The sequence below is a fragment of the Fusarium poae genome, chromosome 2 (genome assembly GCF_019609905.1).
Source record: "Fusarium poae strain DAOMC 252244 chromosome 2, whole genome shotgun sequence".
In the NCBI taxonomy this organism is placed as follows: domain Eukaryota; kingdom Fungi; phylum Ascomycota; class Sordariomycetes; order Hypocreales; family Nectriaceae; genus Fusarium; species Fusarium poae.
Window position 1 is genome coordinate 240166 of NC_058400.1, and position 19823 is coordinate 259988.

Consider the following 19823-nt stretch of genomic DNA (forward strand, 5'->3'; position numbering starts at 1 on the left):
ATCCCATGACGCATGAGCAATTGGTGATTTGCAATCGAACCACCAGCGACCCACAGTCACTGCTGAAACTACGATGCAAACGGTGTTTGAGCCCTCCAGCGATGCAATAGTCCTGCAATCCAACAATTCCGCAGATCAGTCTGGGCCGGCGAACCCCCCTCCAATCGATACACAGGATTTCTCCGACAAGTCGACACACCTAGTAGAAAGAAAACCGCGACTCGCTTGTAATTGGAAAGATTGCAAACATAAAGCTGCCGACAAAGAAGAACACGAGTAAGTGGCCATTCTTTACCATCATCTCGAACGAGGTTCTTTCTTGGCATTATTGGACACATGCTGATCGATAGCATTCTTTGTTTTCAGCCAGCATATGGCACAACACAGGACATGCCCCAAGTGTGACTGTTCTTGGGGAGACGCTAGTGAGGAAAAGCAGATAAGGCGCCATGTATGGAATAACCATAGGTCGTGGGCTGAGCAAACCAATTACCATCCTATAGGCGGAGCATGCCCTGAATGCGACAAGGTATACACAAGACAGGATAATTTGAAACGTCATATGGACGAGTGTCACCAAGGCCAAAAAAGAAAGAAGAGGGAAGTAGATAAAGTATCGGGTTATAATTAGTTTTGTGTTTCTGGTAGTTGATTCTTGGAGGGACTTATCGATAGGCAGTTCGTTCAATAGAAGAAGAGGAGAATCTTCAGAGTTTCACACAATCATCTAAATGAGCTTGGAAGGATGAAAAGAAATCAAGCTTGAAGAATAACTAGTTTTCCCAGATTAGATTCAGTTTTCTTACTCTGCCTTACTCCGGTCCTTCTTTGCCTTTGTCTTTCAACTGTCTAGAGCTGTCTGTTACATAACGGTTTCCTAAAAATCTTAAGCTGAGGCAAGGAGCTGTAGTAAGATACAGTGGTCTGCTGAAGAGAGCCATAGGAAGCCGTATGATCCGGTTGCCGCACAGCTTTCGCTGTCAGTCGTGGCTATTCATACAACCTCTGGTCTCATAACGGATACCATGCTCCACTTGATTGAAAGGACAGAGCTAGTTGAAGATGTTCATAAGGAAGTCGTGGAGATGCAAAACAAGGAAGGATGACCGTAGAAAGCTTTGTTCAATATAGAACCGCTCGATAGCGTTAGCAAAGAAGCCCAGAGGCGTAGGTAGCTAACAAAGGCATTTCGACCAATATTTCATTACTAACATATTATAATATGGGAACTGATAGAGCGGCATGACCTTAGCTCCGAACCAGCCGTAATAACTCCAGGCGCGTAAACGCGTTCACACGTCTTGACCTCATTGTGACGGGTGAAGGTTCCCAAGGGATAAACTAGTCCGTACTGGTTTATGTTGGCAGAGTCGTAGGGCGTTGTCACTGAGCGTTGCGAAGTGTCACGTCTCTTAATAGTGAATAGAGCGGGTCAGGCGTATTCAGGTAAAGAAGTTTTGTTGATAGCTGGTAGGCCATCGTACTATCTAGTGCTAAGCGAATGTATATATACTACTGGTGTTGTGGTGGGAGCGACGATGTTTGAGGTCGTCGTCGGTCCTGGAGCGACGCGGTCCTGGAGCGCCGTCGGTCCTGCAAGTGTCGGTCCTTTATTGATTGGATATGGTGATGGGGAAATTGTGGGGTAGTGGGAAGTGAGTGTGGGGTACACGTGACGTAGCCGCTCAGATCGTAACACTTCAGCGAACAACTGATCTTTTAATTCCTCGACTGCCATTTCTTCGAATAGTACGTGAGATTGGATTATCATGCCATACTGGCCTCCAATTTCAGTCTTCTGCTATTGAAGCATTACGCGAAATTACAGAAAGTTTTATTGTAATGCTTTTTGAAAGTACGTTTTTTAAAAATACCGTATACTATTAATTAAGACTAACTAATATTTTTAGATTCTAATCTTTGTACAGTTCATGCAAAGAGGGCAACACTTTTACCAGCAGATATGCATTTAGTACAATCAATTTGCCGTGGAATGGGGTCTTGGGAAAATTGAACAAGAACAAATAACTAAACATAGAAATATGGCAATTTAATTTGATTACCACAATAGGCTACCACAATCAGCTATTATATCTCTACCTAGAACCCCTTTTAGTAGTAATAGTAAAGTAGCTTCCTAATTTATTACTACCCATTACAAAATATTCAGATAAGCAATTCCATCCCAAGGCGCAGAACCATCCTCCAGCTCAGCAAGTGTAAACTTGCCCATTAGAATTCGAAAGAAATCCTCTAGAGTTCTCTTAGGAAGAGAAATCGATTTCTCAAATGCATCAATTTGCCGAAGAGAGTCTTTATCCCAAAGCCAAGCAGGCCCTGGAAGACATTGCCAAGTCTTAGACTTCATAGCGCCAAGCTGCCAGCCTCGAATAGCACGGATCATTGAGACATTGCTGGGCTCCCAATTGATATAGGAACGTCGACGGGAGTTCCACCAAGGAAGGCTTGGAAACTCACGGCGTGCTTGGAATCCTTTGAGGTTACTACAATAGATTAGTACAATTCTAGTAACTAGTTTAATAAGTCTTACCGGCGACGAGCAAGAGGAAATTTGATCTTCGTGCTGTTGTAAAAAGGTCGAAGAGGAGTAATTGTAGCAGTAGCAGAAGGTACTTTACTGCTAATTACAAACCAAATAAAAATCTCAGCACGAGTGAAGACATTTCCATTGAGTTTTGGAAAAGGCTCAGTCTCATCACTATATATAAGGTCAGTATACTAGACTAGCACAATAGATTACCACATAAGAGCAAACCTCAATTCTAGCCAAGCTGATTTTTCAATCTTCACTGCTGCAGCTGATCGGTCGGGAAAATGCTCCATAATTCGGCATTTATAAAAAAGCTGCTTCAAGGTGGAATCCATTGATTGCTGTACAGTCTGAAGTGATATCTTGCGGTCATGCTGATCCTTATTAGCGAAATTACTGTAAAAGTTAAAAAAAATATACCTCAATTTGCTGACAGATCATTTCCTTTGCACTCTTTTGGGCAAAAATAGTGGCTGGTTCTTCGACATTAAGGTGTTGATCGATGATTTCGAGCTGCAAAATGTCCTGTGTAGAAAGCTTTCGAATTTCAACCCAAAGAGGATTCCCATCATCGTCAGGAATCTCACCAGCGCCACGAGGCATAGTGATAGCACTTTGAGCAAGAGACATATGGTCAGGATGTCGACCAAGTGCAACACTAAGTACAAATTAGCACAAATAATTACCACAAAGCTTCAAGATCTTACTAGTTTGCGTCATGTGTTGACTTTGCATTAGCCTCTAAGGCAGCCTGAGTCTTCTCATCTGCTTGAAGCCACTCGGTTGACTTCTGGAGCTTAGCCTTGATGCGGGACCACTGCTGCTTGTAGGCTTTCTTCGCATTTTAGTATGCGCGGCGGTCCTCTGAAAGACCTTCTTGTCGTTCACGAGCTTTCTTTGTGTTTGGGTTTGAAGAGAGCTCTTCATCAGCTTTGCGCTTTGTAGAAGGGCCACCTGGACGCCGGCCTAGGCTAGATTAGCACAAGTAGTTACCACAAATGAATACATAGACTTTACCGCGTGGGTTACCGGTCATATTGCTTGGTGGTAACAGGTTTGCTGATTAGAAAGAAAGAAAGAAAGAAAGAAAATAAGTAGCTGAAAGAAAGAAAAAGGAAAAAGAAGCTTGCTAGAAAATGTAGCTTTTCTTTGTGAAATGGTGAAAGGGGGATATTTTTAGTGTGAAAAAGGAACAAAGAGTAAACAAAGAGAATGGATTTTAAGCCTTTGTGGCGGGGGACCGTTTTCACGCTAGTGGGCCCCACAGCTAGCCATTTTTGGTTAGATTTTTGAAATTTAAGCGATTTCATTGGCCCAAATTGACTATGATTCACAGCCTCGATTTTGAGCCTCTATAACCTTAATCCTGAACACCACGCAACTCCAATATCCCTTTGTATAACTATGTAAATTGTAAGGAATTTTAACCCTTCTACGAATTTCTTCTTTCTAACAACATCTAGCTAGTCTTTTCTAACAACATCTAGCTAGTTTTTTCTTTCCTTTTTTTCTCTAGTTCATTCCACTTAGCCTTTCAGTTAGTATTACTTTTATTTCTATTGTGGTAGCTATTTGAGCTAATCTATTTATAGTCACAATGGCTAAAGGCAAATCGGGTGGTAAAGCCCGAAAAGCCCCTCGCAAGACTACGGCCAAGACTACGGCCAGAAAGACTACTGCCGGGAAGAAGACTACAGGCAAGAAGACTACTGCCGGCAAGACAGTTCCCAGTGGTGCAGCAGCTCCAGCTGTACCAAAGCCAAAGCGTCGCTACACGCAAAACAGTAAGTCTTCTAATGTGATAATCTATTGTGTTAATCTTATATTGTATAGCTCTTTGGAGACGTGCAGTCAAGAAGGCAATGAAAGATGCTGTTGCAGATATCCGATGTATTCCGCGTGCACCTTTTATCCGCCTACTCAAAGAAATCATGGACAACGAGTCTCGCCCCGGCGAACACCTGCGAATTCAAGCTGAGGCCGTTTATGCTCTTCAAACTGCTGCAGAAGGTTACCTTACTACTGTTCTTACTGGTATGATATTCGAATTTGTGGTAATCACTTGTACTAATCGCTTTACTAGCTTCTGCACTTTTGGCCTCTCACGCCAAACGGGTTACTATTATGCCCAAGGACTTCTACATGCTCTATGAGATTTTGAAGCTTTTCCCATCTGATGCTACTAATCTCCTTGGCCGCCAAGGCAAAGGCGCTCATACTGCAGTTGGCAATATCTAATTCTATAGCCTACAGAAGTAGCAATTAGTAATTCAAAATCACCTTATTACTTTTCTAATATATTTTACCCATAAGTAATTTTAATTAATAAGTCTTTACCCGTGGGTAATTTTAAATAATTATTACTATTTAAAAAATACCCATAGGTTAAATCTTTTACCCATAAGTACCTATAAGTACCCATGGGCTGGGTATTTTAAGCACTATTCTTGGTCGCAGAGGCAGTCGATAGACGGAATTTGAATCACTCAAATTCAGTCTCTCACCTCCTACTACTACCGGTACTAGTTACTACTCTATCAAGTACCGTTGGTGAAGACATCCAATAAGAGAAGAAGGTCTGCACTCTTGAGATCCCGGGTTTCTTTCGCCAGCTAGACCCCATCAAAAACTAAAAGACTTTGAATACTGATACCACCAAAGCCACGATGATACAATAGTTCCCGGCCGCAGTGAATCGGAAATTCAGCTACAACCATGATGCTGATATTCTCATTATTGATGCCTGCTTCAGCTAAAAGTTGAAGCACTGCACAAAGCGTCTTCCCTGTGGCAAGTACGTCGTCTATTACCACCACTGATGCGCCCCTAGGAATCAGATCTTGACTCATCTCAATTCTCTTCCCTCCTAAATCATTAGATTTTGAGCCCGAGATATGTGACGAAGGCTTTTTAACAGAAACAGTGGGTGGGGGAAGCTTGCCAGCTTCGCGGATTAGCGCCAAGGGGACGTCGACTTGCTGGGCCAACGCCGATGCATACACGAAGCCTCCCGCTTCGCAACAGGCCACTGCACCGACTTTGCCCCAGTCACCTTTGAACTGAGTTCGTAGCTGAGAAGTGCACAAAGCCAACCCGCCCTGCCGTTGGGCGATGTTGAGCACATGTCGGAACTCGATTCCTGGGCGTGGGAAGTCAGGCACAGGGACCACCATACTAGCCAGTCGCTCTAGGTCCTTGTGGAGGAGGGGAAGCAGATACTTATCTGCAAACCTTCTGGCCACCTCGTCCCCCGTTGCTTCATTGTCAAAGACGAGACTGTGGCAGTAGTCCAATGTTGACGAATTCGACTTACAATTACTGCCATTGCTGCCACAATTGTAATTCTTGCAATCATGGTTGTGTCGATCATTATCATTGACTTGGCATTTCCGGCGCGCTTGTCGCGTCTTTTTACTAGCTGTGACACGAATGTCAAGCAATCTGCTGTTTGGAACTAAATGCGACAAGGTTGCAGTCGGCGCCTCATCTCTCATCCCAGTGATTACCAGTACATCCATATCTGCGGCGTCGGACACCACATTCAGGAAGTGCTTCTCGGGCAGCCGAGGTTGTTGGCGCATTTGTTCCTTGAAGAATGCCGTCAATGCTGGTCTGTGTTGTTCCTTGTAAGCGCGATCCCCTAACAGAGCATCCAAGTCTGCGCCGGTAGCTGTTGCGTATTCTCGCTTGGTGGCATCGCTGATGCTGGCCTTGCGTGCCTTGCAGCGCTTGTGGGCACATCTAGTAAACACGGAGATCCAAATATCAGCGCAGTAGTCTTTACCAACGCCGCTTTCTCCCGTAACAAGAATAATGAGTTTCTGTTTCATCGGCGGTTTCGGGAGAGGACATGCGTAAGCCAGCACGTTGCGCGGGTCCAAGTTCTGCTTGAGCCGGGCCAGGCGCGGTCCGTTTGGCCCGAAAGCCTTGGCCGCCAACGCCGTGTCTCTGGGATCTGGCCCGAGGTCAGCACCGTAAGCTCCGCTGCTCAAGGGCAATAAGTCGCTGGCGACATTATACACCCATTGCACGGCACCCAGAGCAACTTCAGTTTCGCCTTGGTCATAAGGCCAGACAGCAGTTATCACGCAGGCAAAATCCCAGTCTCGACAGCCAAAAGCGGTAGCATCATCGGCCACATCGCTGAGTGCCCCACCTCCTTGAAGCAGATGAATATAACAGAGTGGAGACGGACGAGTCTCTATGGCCGCTACTAAGACACTGGCGATGTCCACGGACCCGATTTGTTTTAAAAATAAACACCGCTTGAATGAGGACGTCTTGCCCCCACCGTGTCCACCGTGCATACCGGATATGTACATCTCAGTTTCGAATAGGCCGACGCCATCAACGGTCTCGAGATTATCTTCCGGCCCCAATGCTGTGCCTATAAGCGTATGTGACTGGGAAAGAACTTTAGTCGTAGCAGATTCGATCAACGTCACACCAAGATGTATCTGATCGTTATTCGAATACAAATACGCATCCGCGGAACAGTGTCGAGTGAGAGTTCTGCTACATCGATCAAAGTCGTGGAGCTTGAGTCGCGCTTCATGATTGCCTTTCAGCGGGATACTCCAGTTTCGGACGGAATACGTCCGGGCAGCATGAGTTTCAAAGACAACGCTGACAACAATACCAAAGTTAGTCCCCGCGCCTTTCAAAGCCCATAACGTATCACTCTCTGCTTCTGACTGCACAGCACCGGCCGGTCGATATTTGCTTGGTACGCGACCGACGTATAGTACCTGGCCGGAGGCAACGCTGACCATTATGGCACCCACGAGGGCGTCGCACGCAAGCCCATGCAACCTGGCCAAGTGTCCAATGCCTCCCTGCAGCCATAACCCCGAGCCTACACTTGGGCGAGCTCCCAGAGGTACTGTCAAGCCTACTGCCATAGTCTTGCGGATGATGTCTCCAGTATTGCAGCCAGCCTCCGCGACAACCAGGGAAGTAGAATCGAAATTGGGTTCTCCTCCCTCCCTCTCAGCTGTGACCGTGTGTACTTGATCAAAAGCACTCATGTCAATGGCGACGACGTTAGGCCAAAGACACTGGCCGCTATGGCTTCCGCCTATGACAGTAAGACCAACGTTTTGTTCAAGGGCCCATTTCACGCACTGCTGGATGTGCTGAACTTGTGTCGGCCTAACAATCGATGCGGGACGGTGGAGGCGGGCCTCCTGGTTTTTAATTCTCCTGCCATTATTCACCAACGGCATCTGCGCCATCAAGTCCGGCAAGGCAATTGCATGTTTAGTAAAAGTTGCCACGACGTTGGGCGAACTGAACAAGAGATGGTCGGGGTGTGCTTTTTCACGACGACCCAGTGCGCGGCACAGCTCACGCCATTCGCTCCGAATAGCTTTGTCCATTTTCGCATCTCGGAAGGCAAAGCCCGCGATGAAAGAAGTAAATCGGTCCAATGTCTCGTCGTCGGTTGCTACCCGAACGATCCCGGTAGGGAAAGACGCTGTGTGATGACACACCAAGCCGCCAAGGTTCAGGTCTCCATCGCGATGGAATGCCACCACTATTCCAGGTTTTGGGTGTTCGTCAAGTAATTTCAGTGCTTGTTCGATAAATCTGCGTTTAGGTTTCATGCCGTACATGCTATGGCAGAATAAGACGACATCAAACTTCCCACCATCACTTGTCCCAATGCTGGTACCGCTCCTTGTGTTTTTGTTGTCCTTGTCTGGTGCGAATGGCATCTGATGAATATCGGGGCGGCGTTCCAGACATGGCAGAGGAGGCTCTGTTCCTGAGGTGGGATGAAACCAATCATCTAGTCTTATGGCAAACAAGTCGTTAGGCTCGAATGCAACATATCTCCTGACTTTGCGCCTAACGTGGTAGGGCAAGTATCCAAAAACGCTCTTTGGGCCGGGTCCAATTTCTAGCACCGAGATATGAACCCGCGAGTTTAATAAACGGTCTAGAAGCGAAGAGAGTTGAGGGATAATGAAGTTCTGGTATGTCATCCATCCCGAGCCCTGCATCAAGACGTCGAAACCGGCGCTGTACTGCACGTGGGACAACGGCTGCGTTACGCACGATGCTGTCGCCCTCGCTGTCTGCCTAAGGGTTTGCTTCAGGGTGTCGAGAGTGGCCATGCCAGCTTGATAGGAGCACACTTTTGTGCCGGTAGAGATGATAAAGTATGATTGCGTATGGATGATGATCGGATTAAGCTGGATTGTGTACCTACAGAGCTGTTACCGCTTCTTATCTGCCCCGATGTTGAGTGTAATAGGAGTGTCGGAATCTTAGGTTTATCGAAGACAATGTCGCGATCGTCAACTAACCAATCAAATCACTTTGTTCCCATTCTCATGCTTTCTCTTATCAGTCAAATGCATGCTCCTGGAAGTCATTGACATGTGGAACTTTGATGTACGCGCGGCGTTATGTTATCTTGGCAACGTTAATACGTGGCCACGTCAGCTACCTCATAATGCGAAGGGGCTTCGGCTCAACCTATCAACAAAGACCACGTTTACCGCGAGATGTGTCAAAGACCTTATGGGTTACCCTACCGCAAATGAACCTTTTTTGGCCGGCCTCCCGCATGGCCTATCATGAACTGCGGAAATCCGGGTGTGCTGGTAATAACATGTGGTGATTCTGTTAGGCTGTTCATAAGAAATCGTATTGAAGAATATGGGGGCAAGATCCTCGTTGGAAGAAGAAAAGTGCAATACATGTAAGTTATGCATGTATTATGCACCATATCGATAGGTTGTACGTAATACGAACTTAAATCCATTTCTACATGGAGGGGAACAAAGCACTTAATGCAGAGGGACCCTTAACCGCTACCAAACCACAAGGGAATGTAGTAAATAGAGTCAAACTTTTACGAATCGAGTGAACATGTTATAGTGGAAGCTGCCAAGATTAAAGCCTACATCCATCCAGTGGCGCAAAGAATATTAGCTCTGGAGTATTCAACATCCCGCATTTCATCGCGCCCATCCAGATGAAAGCATCACATTCATGTACCAAGCTGTGTATTTGACCCATAAGCATGGAGAAACTTAATCCAGCGCTCGTGGGGGGTTTGTGGTGTCACGAAGACACAATAATGGTCGGCCTCCGGCAGAAATACAACAAATGACCATTTCAGAGAAGGGGTTATCGAGCCAAATGTTGGCGGTTCTATCGGCCTGAATGACTGTAACTTGTCTGGAATGCATAAACAATGGCGCATGTATCGGCCGACTTCAAATTTGATAGGGCAAAGGAGAGATATTGTATGGTTGTTAATGCACTCTGTTCGATGAAAAGTAGGTGATAAGATAAGCCATACTAGTATATCTACCGCCCAGTTCATTTATCCGCCCGATTATTTGGTTGAGAAGCAACCCTCTCGCAAGACCAGATTCCTCTGGTCTTCGTTCCCAAGCCTTTTTAGGTCGCTCGGACTTTCAGGTCAAATTGCGACAGAATTTCTTTTACGAAATATCTTACTTTATGCCTCTCTTCCTCCGGTCTGTAGCAGTCCACATGGCTAGTTCCAAAAACGGTAGCGTCCTCTCTAAGAAGCGGGCCCCCAACGATGCTACTGTCTCTTCCCCGATCAGCGATAATTTAACGCAAGATGGGCGCAAAAGACGGAAAAAACACGAGCTCAGCAGCCTCGGGGTTACTGTTAATAGTACAATTTTGAGTGCCCCGAATGAGTATAAGAAGCCGCCCGACCCAGTGACCGGTTCTGGTGATCTTTGTAAGTTACTATAGTTAGTCTTACTCTTTGTTGAGTTGTCTTGCGTCTAGGTAAAAATTTATTTGTATTGCGACTAACATTTGCACCTCGCAGCGATCAAAACTAGAACTCATCAAGGAGAAAATCAAGAGCAGGCCGCATTACGCCTAGAGAAGATGCAAGGTGCTGTGCGAACTTTGCTAGAGTGCATCGGCGAGGACCCCGGTCGTGATGGCCTGCTGGATACACCTTCACGTTATGCCAAGGCATTGCTGTTCTTGACCAAGGGCTACCATATCAATGTGGAAGATATTGTGAATAACGCGCTATTCAATGAGGGCCATAACGAGATGGTCATTGTGAAAGATATTGATATATTTAGCCTTTGTGAGCACCATCTTGTGCCCTTTACAGGAAAGGAAAGCTCTTCCTTCCCTCGATGTGTCCTATACACTCGATTCTGGGATATGCCGGCTAATTCTCTCTTCTAGATGCACATTGGTTACATTCCCTCCAATACTGTTATTGGCCTCTCAAAGCTTCCTCGAGTCGCCGAGGTATTCTCTCGTCGCTTACAGATCCAGGAGCGCCTGACCAAGCAGGTCGCTCATGCCATCATGGAAATCCTCAGGCCTCAAGGTGTTGCCGTCGTCATGGAGTCTAGCCACCTGTGCATGGTGATGCGTGGCGTTGAGAAGACCAGTGCCACAACTCTGACAAGCTGCATGCTGGGATGTTTCGAGCAGAAGAGTAAGACGCGAAATGAGTTCATGCATTATGTCGGAGTGAACCGATAAGATAAAGGATAACTACAGTTCTTCAATTGACTAAAGCAGAATATAGCAGAAAAAGCATAAGACTGTTCAAGTTCTGCTTAAATCTCTCGCTCTCTGATCATTTTATATTCTCTTGTTTTATCACTTCAGTATCATTACACAGTTTCCTATCGGTACTAGATCTTCGATGTGTGGTGAGTCACTTATCAGGAATCTCACTACTAATGAATATATCTACTGACTTGCACGGATAGGCCGTCACTGCTTTCTCGTTTCTGTCCCACTTAAGCCTGGAAGGCCCCCAAAGGTCACTGAATGGGTGGCCATTGGTAATGGTACACCTGTTCCAACCTTCATCGAGAACTTCCCCATTTTCCAGCATTGGGCATTGTGTGTCGTCGACTGTGACAATTTAGAGTGTTCTCATCCAGCCAATTGAGATATCTTTTTAAAAGCCAAGTATTTTGACCTGAGTGTCGATCTGGAGACTTCTTTCAATATTGTAAGTAGGAGTAGGTCATACGAAGACGTTTCCACCGTGGGAAATAAGGGGCAAAAATGCTAGACGGTGATTGGTCAAAAACAGGGAACGCAATGCGTTTCTACTGATAGTTCTTGAGTAGGGTATGACTGAGTGGGTGTTCAAATGGGAGACCAACTGGTATAGGACTGCGAGGCGGGAGCCAGCTATCCAATGGGTATTTCTTTTTTGAATTCTGGGTTTCGGGAGGTGCGCGTTTGCGGTCCAGGTCAAACTGCTTGCTAATTCAGACATCTGTGTAACACGCCAGCTAAATCATAAATCATTACAAAGTCTCAAGAACCTATTCAAAAACTCAATTCAACCGTGAACTTTTCCAAGGGCCCAATCATCCAGCCGAAGTTTCACCAATCGATCCAGCTCAGTTGATCCATCCGAGCGAATGCCATACTCATCCGCATCCCAGAGTATGTGATCAATGTACTCGCCGGCTGCAGAAAGATGTAGGATATGCGCAATGGCACGATGAACAGCAAGGAGCCGAGGTAATGGTGGATCGATCGTCCTATCCTCAGTGAGGTAAAGTGTCCGAGTGACTGGAACATTTTCTTCTAGTCCAGGTGGCAGGAATGTATCTATACGATACGTGTGTGGCTGCCCATCGACAGCCTCGAAATAGACCTGGAAGTCACCAAAAGACATGTGAAGATCATGGCTCAGCGTCAAAGCATTGCCTGGGCGATCAATGCCAACTCCCTCGATCAAGAACGCCACACCACTGTCAAACATATTAAGTATTGCCAGTGCGGCAATTTTCGAAGGGTTCTAAAGGAGAGTTAGCGAGCGCAGGGTATCGAGCCAAGAACACGTACTAGCTCTCTAGAGGAATTAAGTTGTGTGAGAGAATGTGGAATAATGTGTGCGACCTCTAGACGGGCGAATTTTTGGCCAAGCAGAGGAGCGCTGTCCTGGTCAAGAGCCTCATTCCAACCACCTGGTCGACGGGAACGCTTTAAGGCCTCAGCTGAGTCGAATCTACGTGAGATGACACAGCGATAGCGGTCTCGTATCAGACAAGCACCTCTTAGATTGGCTAGACGCTCCGGTGTTCCAGAAAATATGTGGTTCTGGCGTTGGGTTTTCATGACAGCTGAGTGAGATGCTGGTGTGGGTTGTGGTGTCTTCTTGGTGGATGCTTTGACTGCTGAAATGTTAGCTATCGGACACGATGTTGCCGTGAAGGAAGAAATACGTGGAAGAAAGAAGTTGTCCACTAGGTAGTCTGCGAACTTATACAGATGAGCCTTAAGCTGCTCTCGGTATGTGACATCTTCAAAGTCGATATCCTCTTCTGATGATACAGATAGGTTCAAAAACTCAAACACAGCGATCAACACGTTGTCTTTGGACTCCTGATTGGTGGAATACTCGTAAGTAAAGCGAACAAGTTTCACTCTGTCGTATTGGTCTTGACCTCGTTTCACATCTTCACTGTCAAAATGATTGATGACGTGATAAAACCGACGGATAGCAGAGGCTCGATGGGACTCAGACAAAGGTTGTCGGGATGAGAAGTCGATGATGCCTTCGAGAGATGATTGATGGCGATGGAGCGGAAGAGCGGGCGGCGCCATCATGTTGAGTTGGTCGATGATGCCGAGTTTTGCTTTGTTTCAATTGCTGTTGTTGGGATCGAAAAAACAACGGGACAACTCCGGAACAATGATGAACCACGCCGGCGCCTCTCAGATCACCCCACTTCGATAGGTGGTGAAAATGATAAGACGGCAGAATTGCGTATCGGATGTCAATGCTCTTGAAGTTAATGTCGCACTTAGCGTGCTTAAAGGGTTAAAGTGAATGTGATGAGCAGCAGCAAAAAATGTGTTGATTGATTGTTTAGTTGTCTCTTGTGCGGGGTATTCCATCCCACAGAGTTACTTTAAGCATATGGGGGGGGCCAATATGACTAAGCATATATAAGTATGGGCGCCAATAGGTGCGCACCTGGATGCGCACGTAAGTGTCACGTGTTGCGCACCCGGTGCGTCGTCTAGGCGCACAGGACCTGTGTGCTCGGGGCACAGACCCCCTGTCAGCAGGCTAGGGGCACAGCCCCCCTGACTAAGCATTTCCCGTTGAATTAGAAATTGACTGAATGTACTAACGCATTCAACGGAGCCGACAGCTACCCTTTGACTGTGATTATTGAAATAGGGACGGGAAGGGCTAACCAAATTATACACAGCTATGACAGCCGGAGAATGTTCAATAGCTTTGCTACCGAGTGACCGTCTAACACCCATGACTTCCAACAATGATACAATCTTCTGTGCGCCCACTAGCTAAGTGCAAAGCTTCTTGTTCCCTACTGTCTGCTTCTATTCTCTCCCAAATTTCTTTGACGCCTCTTCTTCTATTGGCTAAAGGATTGTCTCCCATCTCCTCGGCGACCTGGGCTTCAATCCGCTCATCCTCCGCCTTACTCCAATCCAAATACGCCATCATCTCCTCTTTCGTCCATTCTCTTGATCCTGTTGACGTGATACAGCGCTTGGACATCTGTTTGTAGCCCAGGCACCATTCGTAGCTCTGTTTGTCATACCTGAGTGGGAGCCCCATCGCCCTGCGATATTGCTGGTTCGTCTTGATGCTGCCAGCTGGCTGCACTGCGTACCACGCGCTTCTTGCGGCAACATATCTTTCATATATTTCCTGTGGAGAATCGTACCTCGGTGGTGATGGCGATGACCGGCCAAGCGAAGGGGGTTGCTCATGAACAGGAGATTCCGGCCGCTGAGAGGCGCCACCGGGCGAGTCTTGCAAGGTCCCAGTCATAGTCTCCGGCTGAGAGGCGAGGACTGCCGGTGCCGCTGTCATTGCCGATGCTTCTGTTTCTGCCAGTGCCTTTGCCTCTGCTGCTACCTTTTCCAAGAGCTCTTGATGCCGCAAGGGACATGCCTTCGAATTCATTTGGTGACCGACTTCATGGCATTTGCTGCATTTTGGCGGGGCCTTTGCCCTTACCTTTCCTGTAGTCGCAGCGGCTTCAAAGGAGCTTGGTAGTCTTTTTGTACTTGACTGTGGCAGATTTGATATAGTAGCCCTTGCATCTATGCGAGTGCGAGGCTCCAGAAGTAACTGTTGCTGCCCTGGGCGCTTCAGATGCCAATGCTTGTGGAAATGCTCAAGAAGAAGAACTTGGCCTTGTTCTTGTAAGGTCTGAAGTAGGTGAGCGCAAGGCAATCCCAGTGTACGCATAAAAATACCAGTACAGCGAGGCAGAGGGGGTTTTTTATCCAAAAGCCGCTTTCGTTGCTCTTCAACCTTCCTCAACGCCTCAAAAGATACCCAACCTTGAACAGCACTATACAGAGCTATACGAAGCTCAATTGGTTGTCGAAGTTGCTGTTGGGCTTGATTTGACTGTAGCTGATGGACCTGATTGGTAACAGCTCGTGTAATAGAACCCCAAGCCTCAAATAGATCTAGTGTCGATGTATTTAGATAGCTTTTAAGTAGACTATGAATACCTTCCACACGAGAAGTAACGACAGTACCAAAGTGAAGATGCTGATCAACCCAAGCTTTTACAAGCTTCTCCTTGTGAGGGTTTAGCCACGTTGCATGCAAATATCCAATCTCATTGGCGTAGGCGGGTAGATATCGCTGCTCAAGCTGCTGAACCCGCTGATCAAAGGTTACCTGATCAGCTGATTGAATGATTAAATGCCACTGGTTATAGAACTCTTGCCAGCTAAGAAGCTCTGCCTCGATTGTCTTTGGATCTGTTCGGTGTTGAATAAAGGCCGGCCGGCAATAAGCAAGGACTGCCTTATTAGCATGCCAAAGGCATAATAGAAGGACTGCAGATGGAAAGCAGATAGCAACTGCATTTATACAAGCTAAAGCACAGTCCGTAATAATGACAGACGGAAAGCTTGTATTGCAGACCTCATATAAAGACTTCAGTCGTTCGAGAGCCCATTGGTAGTCTAGTTCCTCTTCGCCGCTGAGGAATGCAAAAGCAATGCAGAATGATCGTTGACAGGCATCAACGCCGATAATGTCGAGAAGCGGCATGCCATACCGATTCGTCTTATATGTGCAGTCTAGAAGGAGAAGGTCAGGATATGCTTGCAGATAGGTAAGTGATTCAGGATGAGCAAATAAAACTGCTGTAACCCGTCCTACGCTATCTACCTGCATACGATTCTAAAAGCCTTCTTGATCTAGCTGGTTAATAAGAGCATGCATTGTGTTCTGACCAAAACGAGATGATCGTCGAGCTTCTGCAATGCTGTTGGAGATATCCTTCTGAGTTGCAATGGAATTTGAATGTTGTCGAACAGACTTGCGTAGTGTGATATAAAGTGCTAAAGTGATATTCATATTCATATTCACATATTCGCAAAAAGTGTGCTAGAATATCACCCTAGCACTTTAGCACGATTGATATCACTATGGCACTCTAGCACGATTGATATCACTATAGCACTTTAGAACAATTGGTATCACTATCGTACTTTACCACCTATGCTGTCAGACATCCGCAAATCAATCAAAATTAACATCGGAGTCTTCATCGCCGCCACTATGAAAACCCGTATCAGTAATTACACCCATACCACCATAAACAGCCTTCTGGATATGGCCTTCACGCAGCCAGTTACCTATACATTCAACCTTCTCAAGATTCTCGCAACTCATTCGTTCTCTATCCCAGGAGAGAGTACGTCGACCACCAGAGAAAGCAGATTCCGGATCAGCTGATTCAGGCGCGATTGAGAGGATATCAATAGCCATTCGACTTAGCTGAGGATAAGTCTTCCGCTGATCCTTATGACACCACCATTGAAGTGGTGATCCACTTATTTTGATGGGTGTTGCCTTGATAAAGTCTTCAAGATCGTCCATACAATCACCCAGATCCTCGGTGACTTCCAACTCTTCAAGTAAAGCGTCCCACTCGTTCGGCTGCCGCTTTTGCGAAGCACATACCTCATCAACCGACTCTGCAGGTCCAGTCTCAGGCTGAGTTTTGTACTCTTCTTCCCAAATTGTACGGGCACCAGCAATGGCGTTTTCGTGCCATGACTCTGGCCAGTGGCGCTCAATGTACCTGATTCGCTTTGAAGGATCAAGAAGGAGGGCGGCAGCGTAAACAGGCGCATCTTCGGTCATCGTATAATACTTGTCGAGAATGAACCAGCCCATCTCAATTGAATGAAGGATACGGCGATCAAGCGTCTCTAGCTTCGAGTAATGTTCCTAGATTGGATAATTAGCCAAGTTAGGGTTTAGAGTCTATCAAGAGACAGCAAACCTTGTTCTTTTCATAGTGGCGTAATAAACCATCCATAATTGTCAATGTTTGCGACAATGTAGAATTCTTACCCTCAGCCCATAAAGTTGCCGACGCGAATGGGTGGAGAAATCTATGTGTTTTTCAAGGTAATCCCAATCTGATGAGTTGAGGATATTATCGTTGATCTCCTTATCGTAATCAAGCAAGAATTGCTTGATCTGTGATTGCCTTCTGATAAGATTATCGATCAGCTTATACCAAGAGTTCCATCGGGTGTCGTTATCGATCCCAAGCCGCAAGCCTACTCGATCCTCCCATAGATCACTGTGGATAGATGAATTTCGAAGCCAGACCGCAATGTTATGTAGTTTACGCATCGCCGGGATGGTTTGCCAGCCTCTGAAGTTGTCATCCTTGAAATCGGGGGGCTTCCGAGCGGCCCTTTTAGCCTTTCCCTTCCATATCTTACTGAAAGACTGTTCTTGCTGTCCCGAACCTTCAGACCGCGATGCTGGCTCGTTGGCGGATATATAATATAGTGTGAAGTAGAATTGTTCGTACATCTCGGCGCCGGTCACGTCGCTAGCAGCGGCAAGTGCTGCGCGTAAAGCTTCTTTCGAGGACGCAAGGAGAAAGGCTTGAAGGGAGAGATTTATGATATGAGCGATGCATCGGATTCGACGCTGGCTGGGATGGAAAGATACCTAGACTCAGTTAACCAACTACCTATTAATCGGCGTTCTAAATAGCATACACCGTATTTATCCTGTAGCATTTGTGAGAGATGTTTCAAATAGGTATCGTTTGAAGTAGCATTATCGCCGGTATGATAGCCGATTTGCTTCGCAATACCGTATTCTTCGATTGCTTCCGCCATTAGAGTTGCTTGGCGCCCGCCATTGTGGCTGTATCGACATTCAGGCATAGCTAGCAGGGCCTTTTGAAGTCGATAGCCATTATCAACCCATCTAGCGCATACTGCTAAAATGCCATGCCGATGAGGCGATGTCCAGAGATCGGTCGAGAGATGGATCTTCGATACGGACGCCTAAAGCTTTGCTTTCAATTGGGATCGGTATAAGTCGAAAGTAGTGGTAATATGACGCATCGCCGCGTCGCGGGACGTGAGGAGAAGATCCTCAATAGCCGGATTGCATGCTAATATGATATCCTGCATCTCATCCCATTTCACCGCGGAGAATGGTAAACGACGGCGTGTGAGCAGACCGACAATCGATTCTATATATTGCTGTCGGTTAAAGACGCGGCGTAAAGTGGCATCTGATGGCCGACTCTGAAAAAAATTGTCCATCCGAGGCTGCTTTGACGGCCGGGTAATTATATCTGTGTCGTGCTCGTCTACGGTACTGGCCTCCGTCTGAAGAATAGAGGCATGCTTCCTTTTCGCGTGGTAAATAGCATTGCCACGCTTTCCATTTGACCATGGACTATCTGGGGGACAATGAAGGCATTCATACATAACACGACCAGACGTCTTTCGTTTGCCAGATGGCCCTAGTTTGGCCTTCTCTGGATGAGTGGTGCGGAAAATGACGTCGAAGCTAGATGATTCGAAGGGCAGATCATCGGGTGATGCTCTAGTCTGTGATCGAGTAAGGGTATCAGTGATAACTTTTGAAGATGAACTCATAATTCAATATTGAAAGTCGAGGCAGCAGACTGCCGGACAGCGCGCTCTTACTAGGTACCGGTAACTCATAATCCAATGATGATCGGAATGATTGTCTTCTGTCTCTTTATCATCATGGTTGTTCTTGCTCTCCTCCTTCTTATAGGTAAAGAGGCGAGGTATGATACTAGACCTGCTGACCCTGCTACAGACCTGTAACACTGTTCTGATGATTCACGCGTAATCGTGTGACACCGTTTCCTGTGGCTGCCTATGCAACACTTATCATCCATGCTACTTCTCCAATACCAGGGATGGATATCTTACGAACGGGAATTGAATTGATAGAATAATTCGATGCCAAGTCTTTACCGAATCGAACTTTATTCGCTATCGAATCGAACGGGCCCAAACGTTCGATCGAAATCGGTCGATTCGGTCGAACGAGTGGCGCGGTTCGCTGAAACTCTCATTTCTTGAACGCGTCAACCGACCCCTGACGCTACCTGATGCGATCGAGCTTGATTTGCTGTCTTGAATGCCCAGGCTATGTAGATGTGCTAAGATGTGTTAGTGTATACATCTATACCGCTGAGACTTACACATCAGGATAGGTATCGTGCAACTGCAGCAATCATATTTCCCCGCAGCCCATAAACGACTGCTTTCTAAATTTCAACGGTAATTTATTGAATGAGACCATTTCCCAATGCCCATAAGGACTATGTCCAGCGTGGGGAAGGTTGAAAAGCGAATCTTTGTGACCATGAAATGCGACTAATATTGTTTAGAGGTACTTGCGCAAGTGTGGGGGAATACGTGAGCACTCTGGTATCTTTCAAGCACTGAGATATAGGGTAGGCCCGACTTGTAAAAACTTCCACGATGAACTTCAAAACATGCTGATTTTCCGTAGATTGGAAGTAATGCAAACAAAACTGGCCCGTTTAGATATCTCCCGTCAGGAGCTTTCTATCCGTGCCAATGTTCTCACGGTCAGAAGACCATTTCGACCTTGGAGTCTCACATGTCTCGTGTATCCTCAACCTGGAAATGTCGCGTTGTGCGCCTCGATGGTCTGTGCACGATGACACAAGCCAATAGGGGTGTTGCAAAAGCTAATTAGAGTAGTTAGATCCAACAAAAGTAGATAAGATTATCTAATCTTATCGGATAAGCATGCCACACGGCCGATAGCATTTTAGCTATCGTGATATCACATTTAGCTGAAAAAAAGTGTGATATATATTCACGGTGATATATATCACTTTAGCACTTTAGCACAGTGTGATATCACTTTAGCATATCACAATACGCAAGTCTGCCTGGGCGAAATCTCGTGGTTATGCTTTTACCATGCTTGGAT

The 19823-nt window shown here is 46.4% G+C and overlaps 6 protein-coding genes across 6 annotated transcripts; 2 read left to right on the forward strand and 4 right to left on the reverse strand.

The window, feature by feature from the left end:
- Positions 1-2155: 2155 nt before the first annotated feature.
- FPOAC1_004000 (uncharacterized protein) lies at positions 2156-3587 on the reverse strand (the record flags this gene model as incomplete). Its single annotated transcript, XM_044848555.1, has 7 exons — positions 2156-2504; positions 2552-2719; positions 2777-2925; positions 2972-3209; positions 3259-3382; positions 3440-3517; positions 3569-3587. The coding sequence occupies 7 exons, from the start codon at positions 3585-3587 to the stop codon at positions 2156-2158; spliced, it is 1125 nt and encodes a 374-aa protein (XP_044707265.1).
- A 561-nt stretch (positions 3588-4148) lies between these two features.
- On the forward strand, positions 4149-4789 carry FPOAC1_004001 (uncharacterized protein; the record flags this gene model as incomplete). Its single annotated transcript, XM_044848556.1, has 3 exons — positions 4149-4335; positions 4385-4585; positions 4635-4789. The coding sequence occupies 3 exons, from the start codon at positions 4149-4151 to the stop codon at positions 4787-4789; spliced, it is 543 nt and encodes a 180-aa protein (XP_044707266.1).
- A 374-nt stretch (positions 4790-5163) lies between these two features.
- On the reverse strand, positions 5164-8670 carry FPOAC1_004002 (uncharacterized protein; the record flags this gene model as incomplete). Its single annotated transcript, XM_044848557.1, has 1 exon — positions 5164-8670. One exon carries the CDS (start codon positions 8668-8670, stop codon positions 5164-5166), a length of 3507 nt encoding a protein of 1168 aa, XP_044707267.1.
- Positions 8671-10063: 1393 nt separating this feature from the next.
- Positions 10064-10753, forward strand: GCH1_1 (GTP cyclohydrolase 1; the record flags this gene model as incomplete). The annotated part of the gene is made up of 2 exons (XM_044848558.1): positions 10064-10283; positions 10377-10753. The coding sequence occupies 2 exons, from the start codon at positions 10064-10066 to the stop codon at positions 10751-10753; spliced, it is 597 nt and encodes a 198-aa protein (XP_044707268.1).
- An 81-nt stretch (positions 10754-10834) lies between these two features.
- FPOAC1_004004 (uncharacterized protein) lies at positions 10835-13156 on the reverse strand (the record flags this gene model as incomplete). The annotated part of the gene is made up of 5 exons (XM_044848559.1): positions 10835-11071; positions 12201-12344; positions 12392-12543; positions 12601-12723; positions 12772-13156. 5 exons carry the CDS (start codon positions 13154-13156, stop codon positions 10835-10837), a joined length of 1041 nt encoding a protein of 346 aa, XP_044707269.1.
- Positions 13157-17875: 4719 nt separating this feature from the next.
- FPOAC1_004005 (uncharacterized protein) lies at positions 17876-18478 on the reverse strand (the record flags this gene model as incomplete). The annotated part of the gene is made up of 1 exon (XM_044848560.1): positions 17876-18478. One exon carries the CDS (start codon positions 18476-18478, stop codon positions 17876-17878), a length of 603 nt encoding a protein of 200 aa, XP_044707270.1.
- Positions 18479-19823: the final 1345 nt, after the last annotated feature.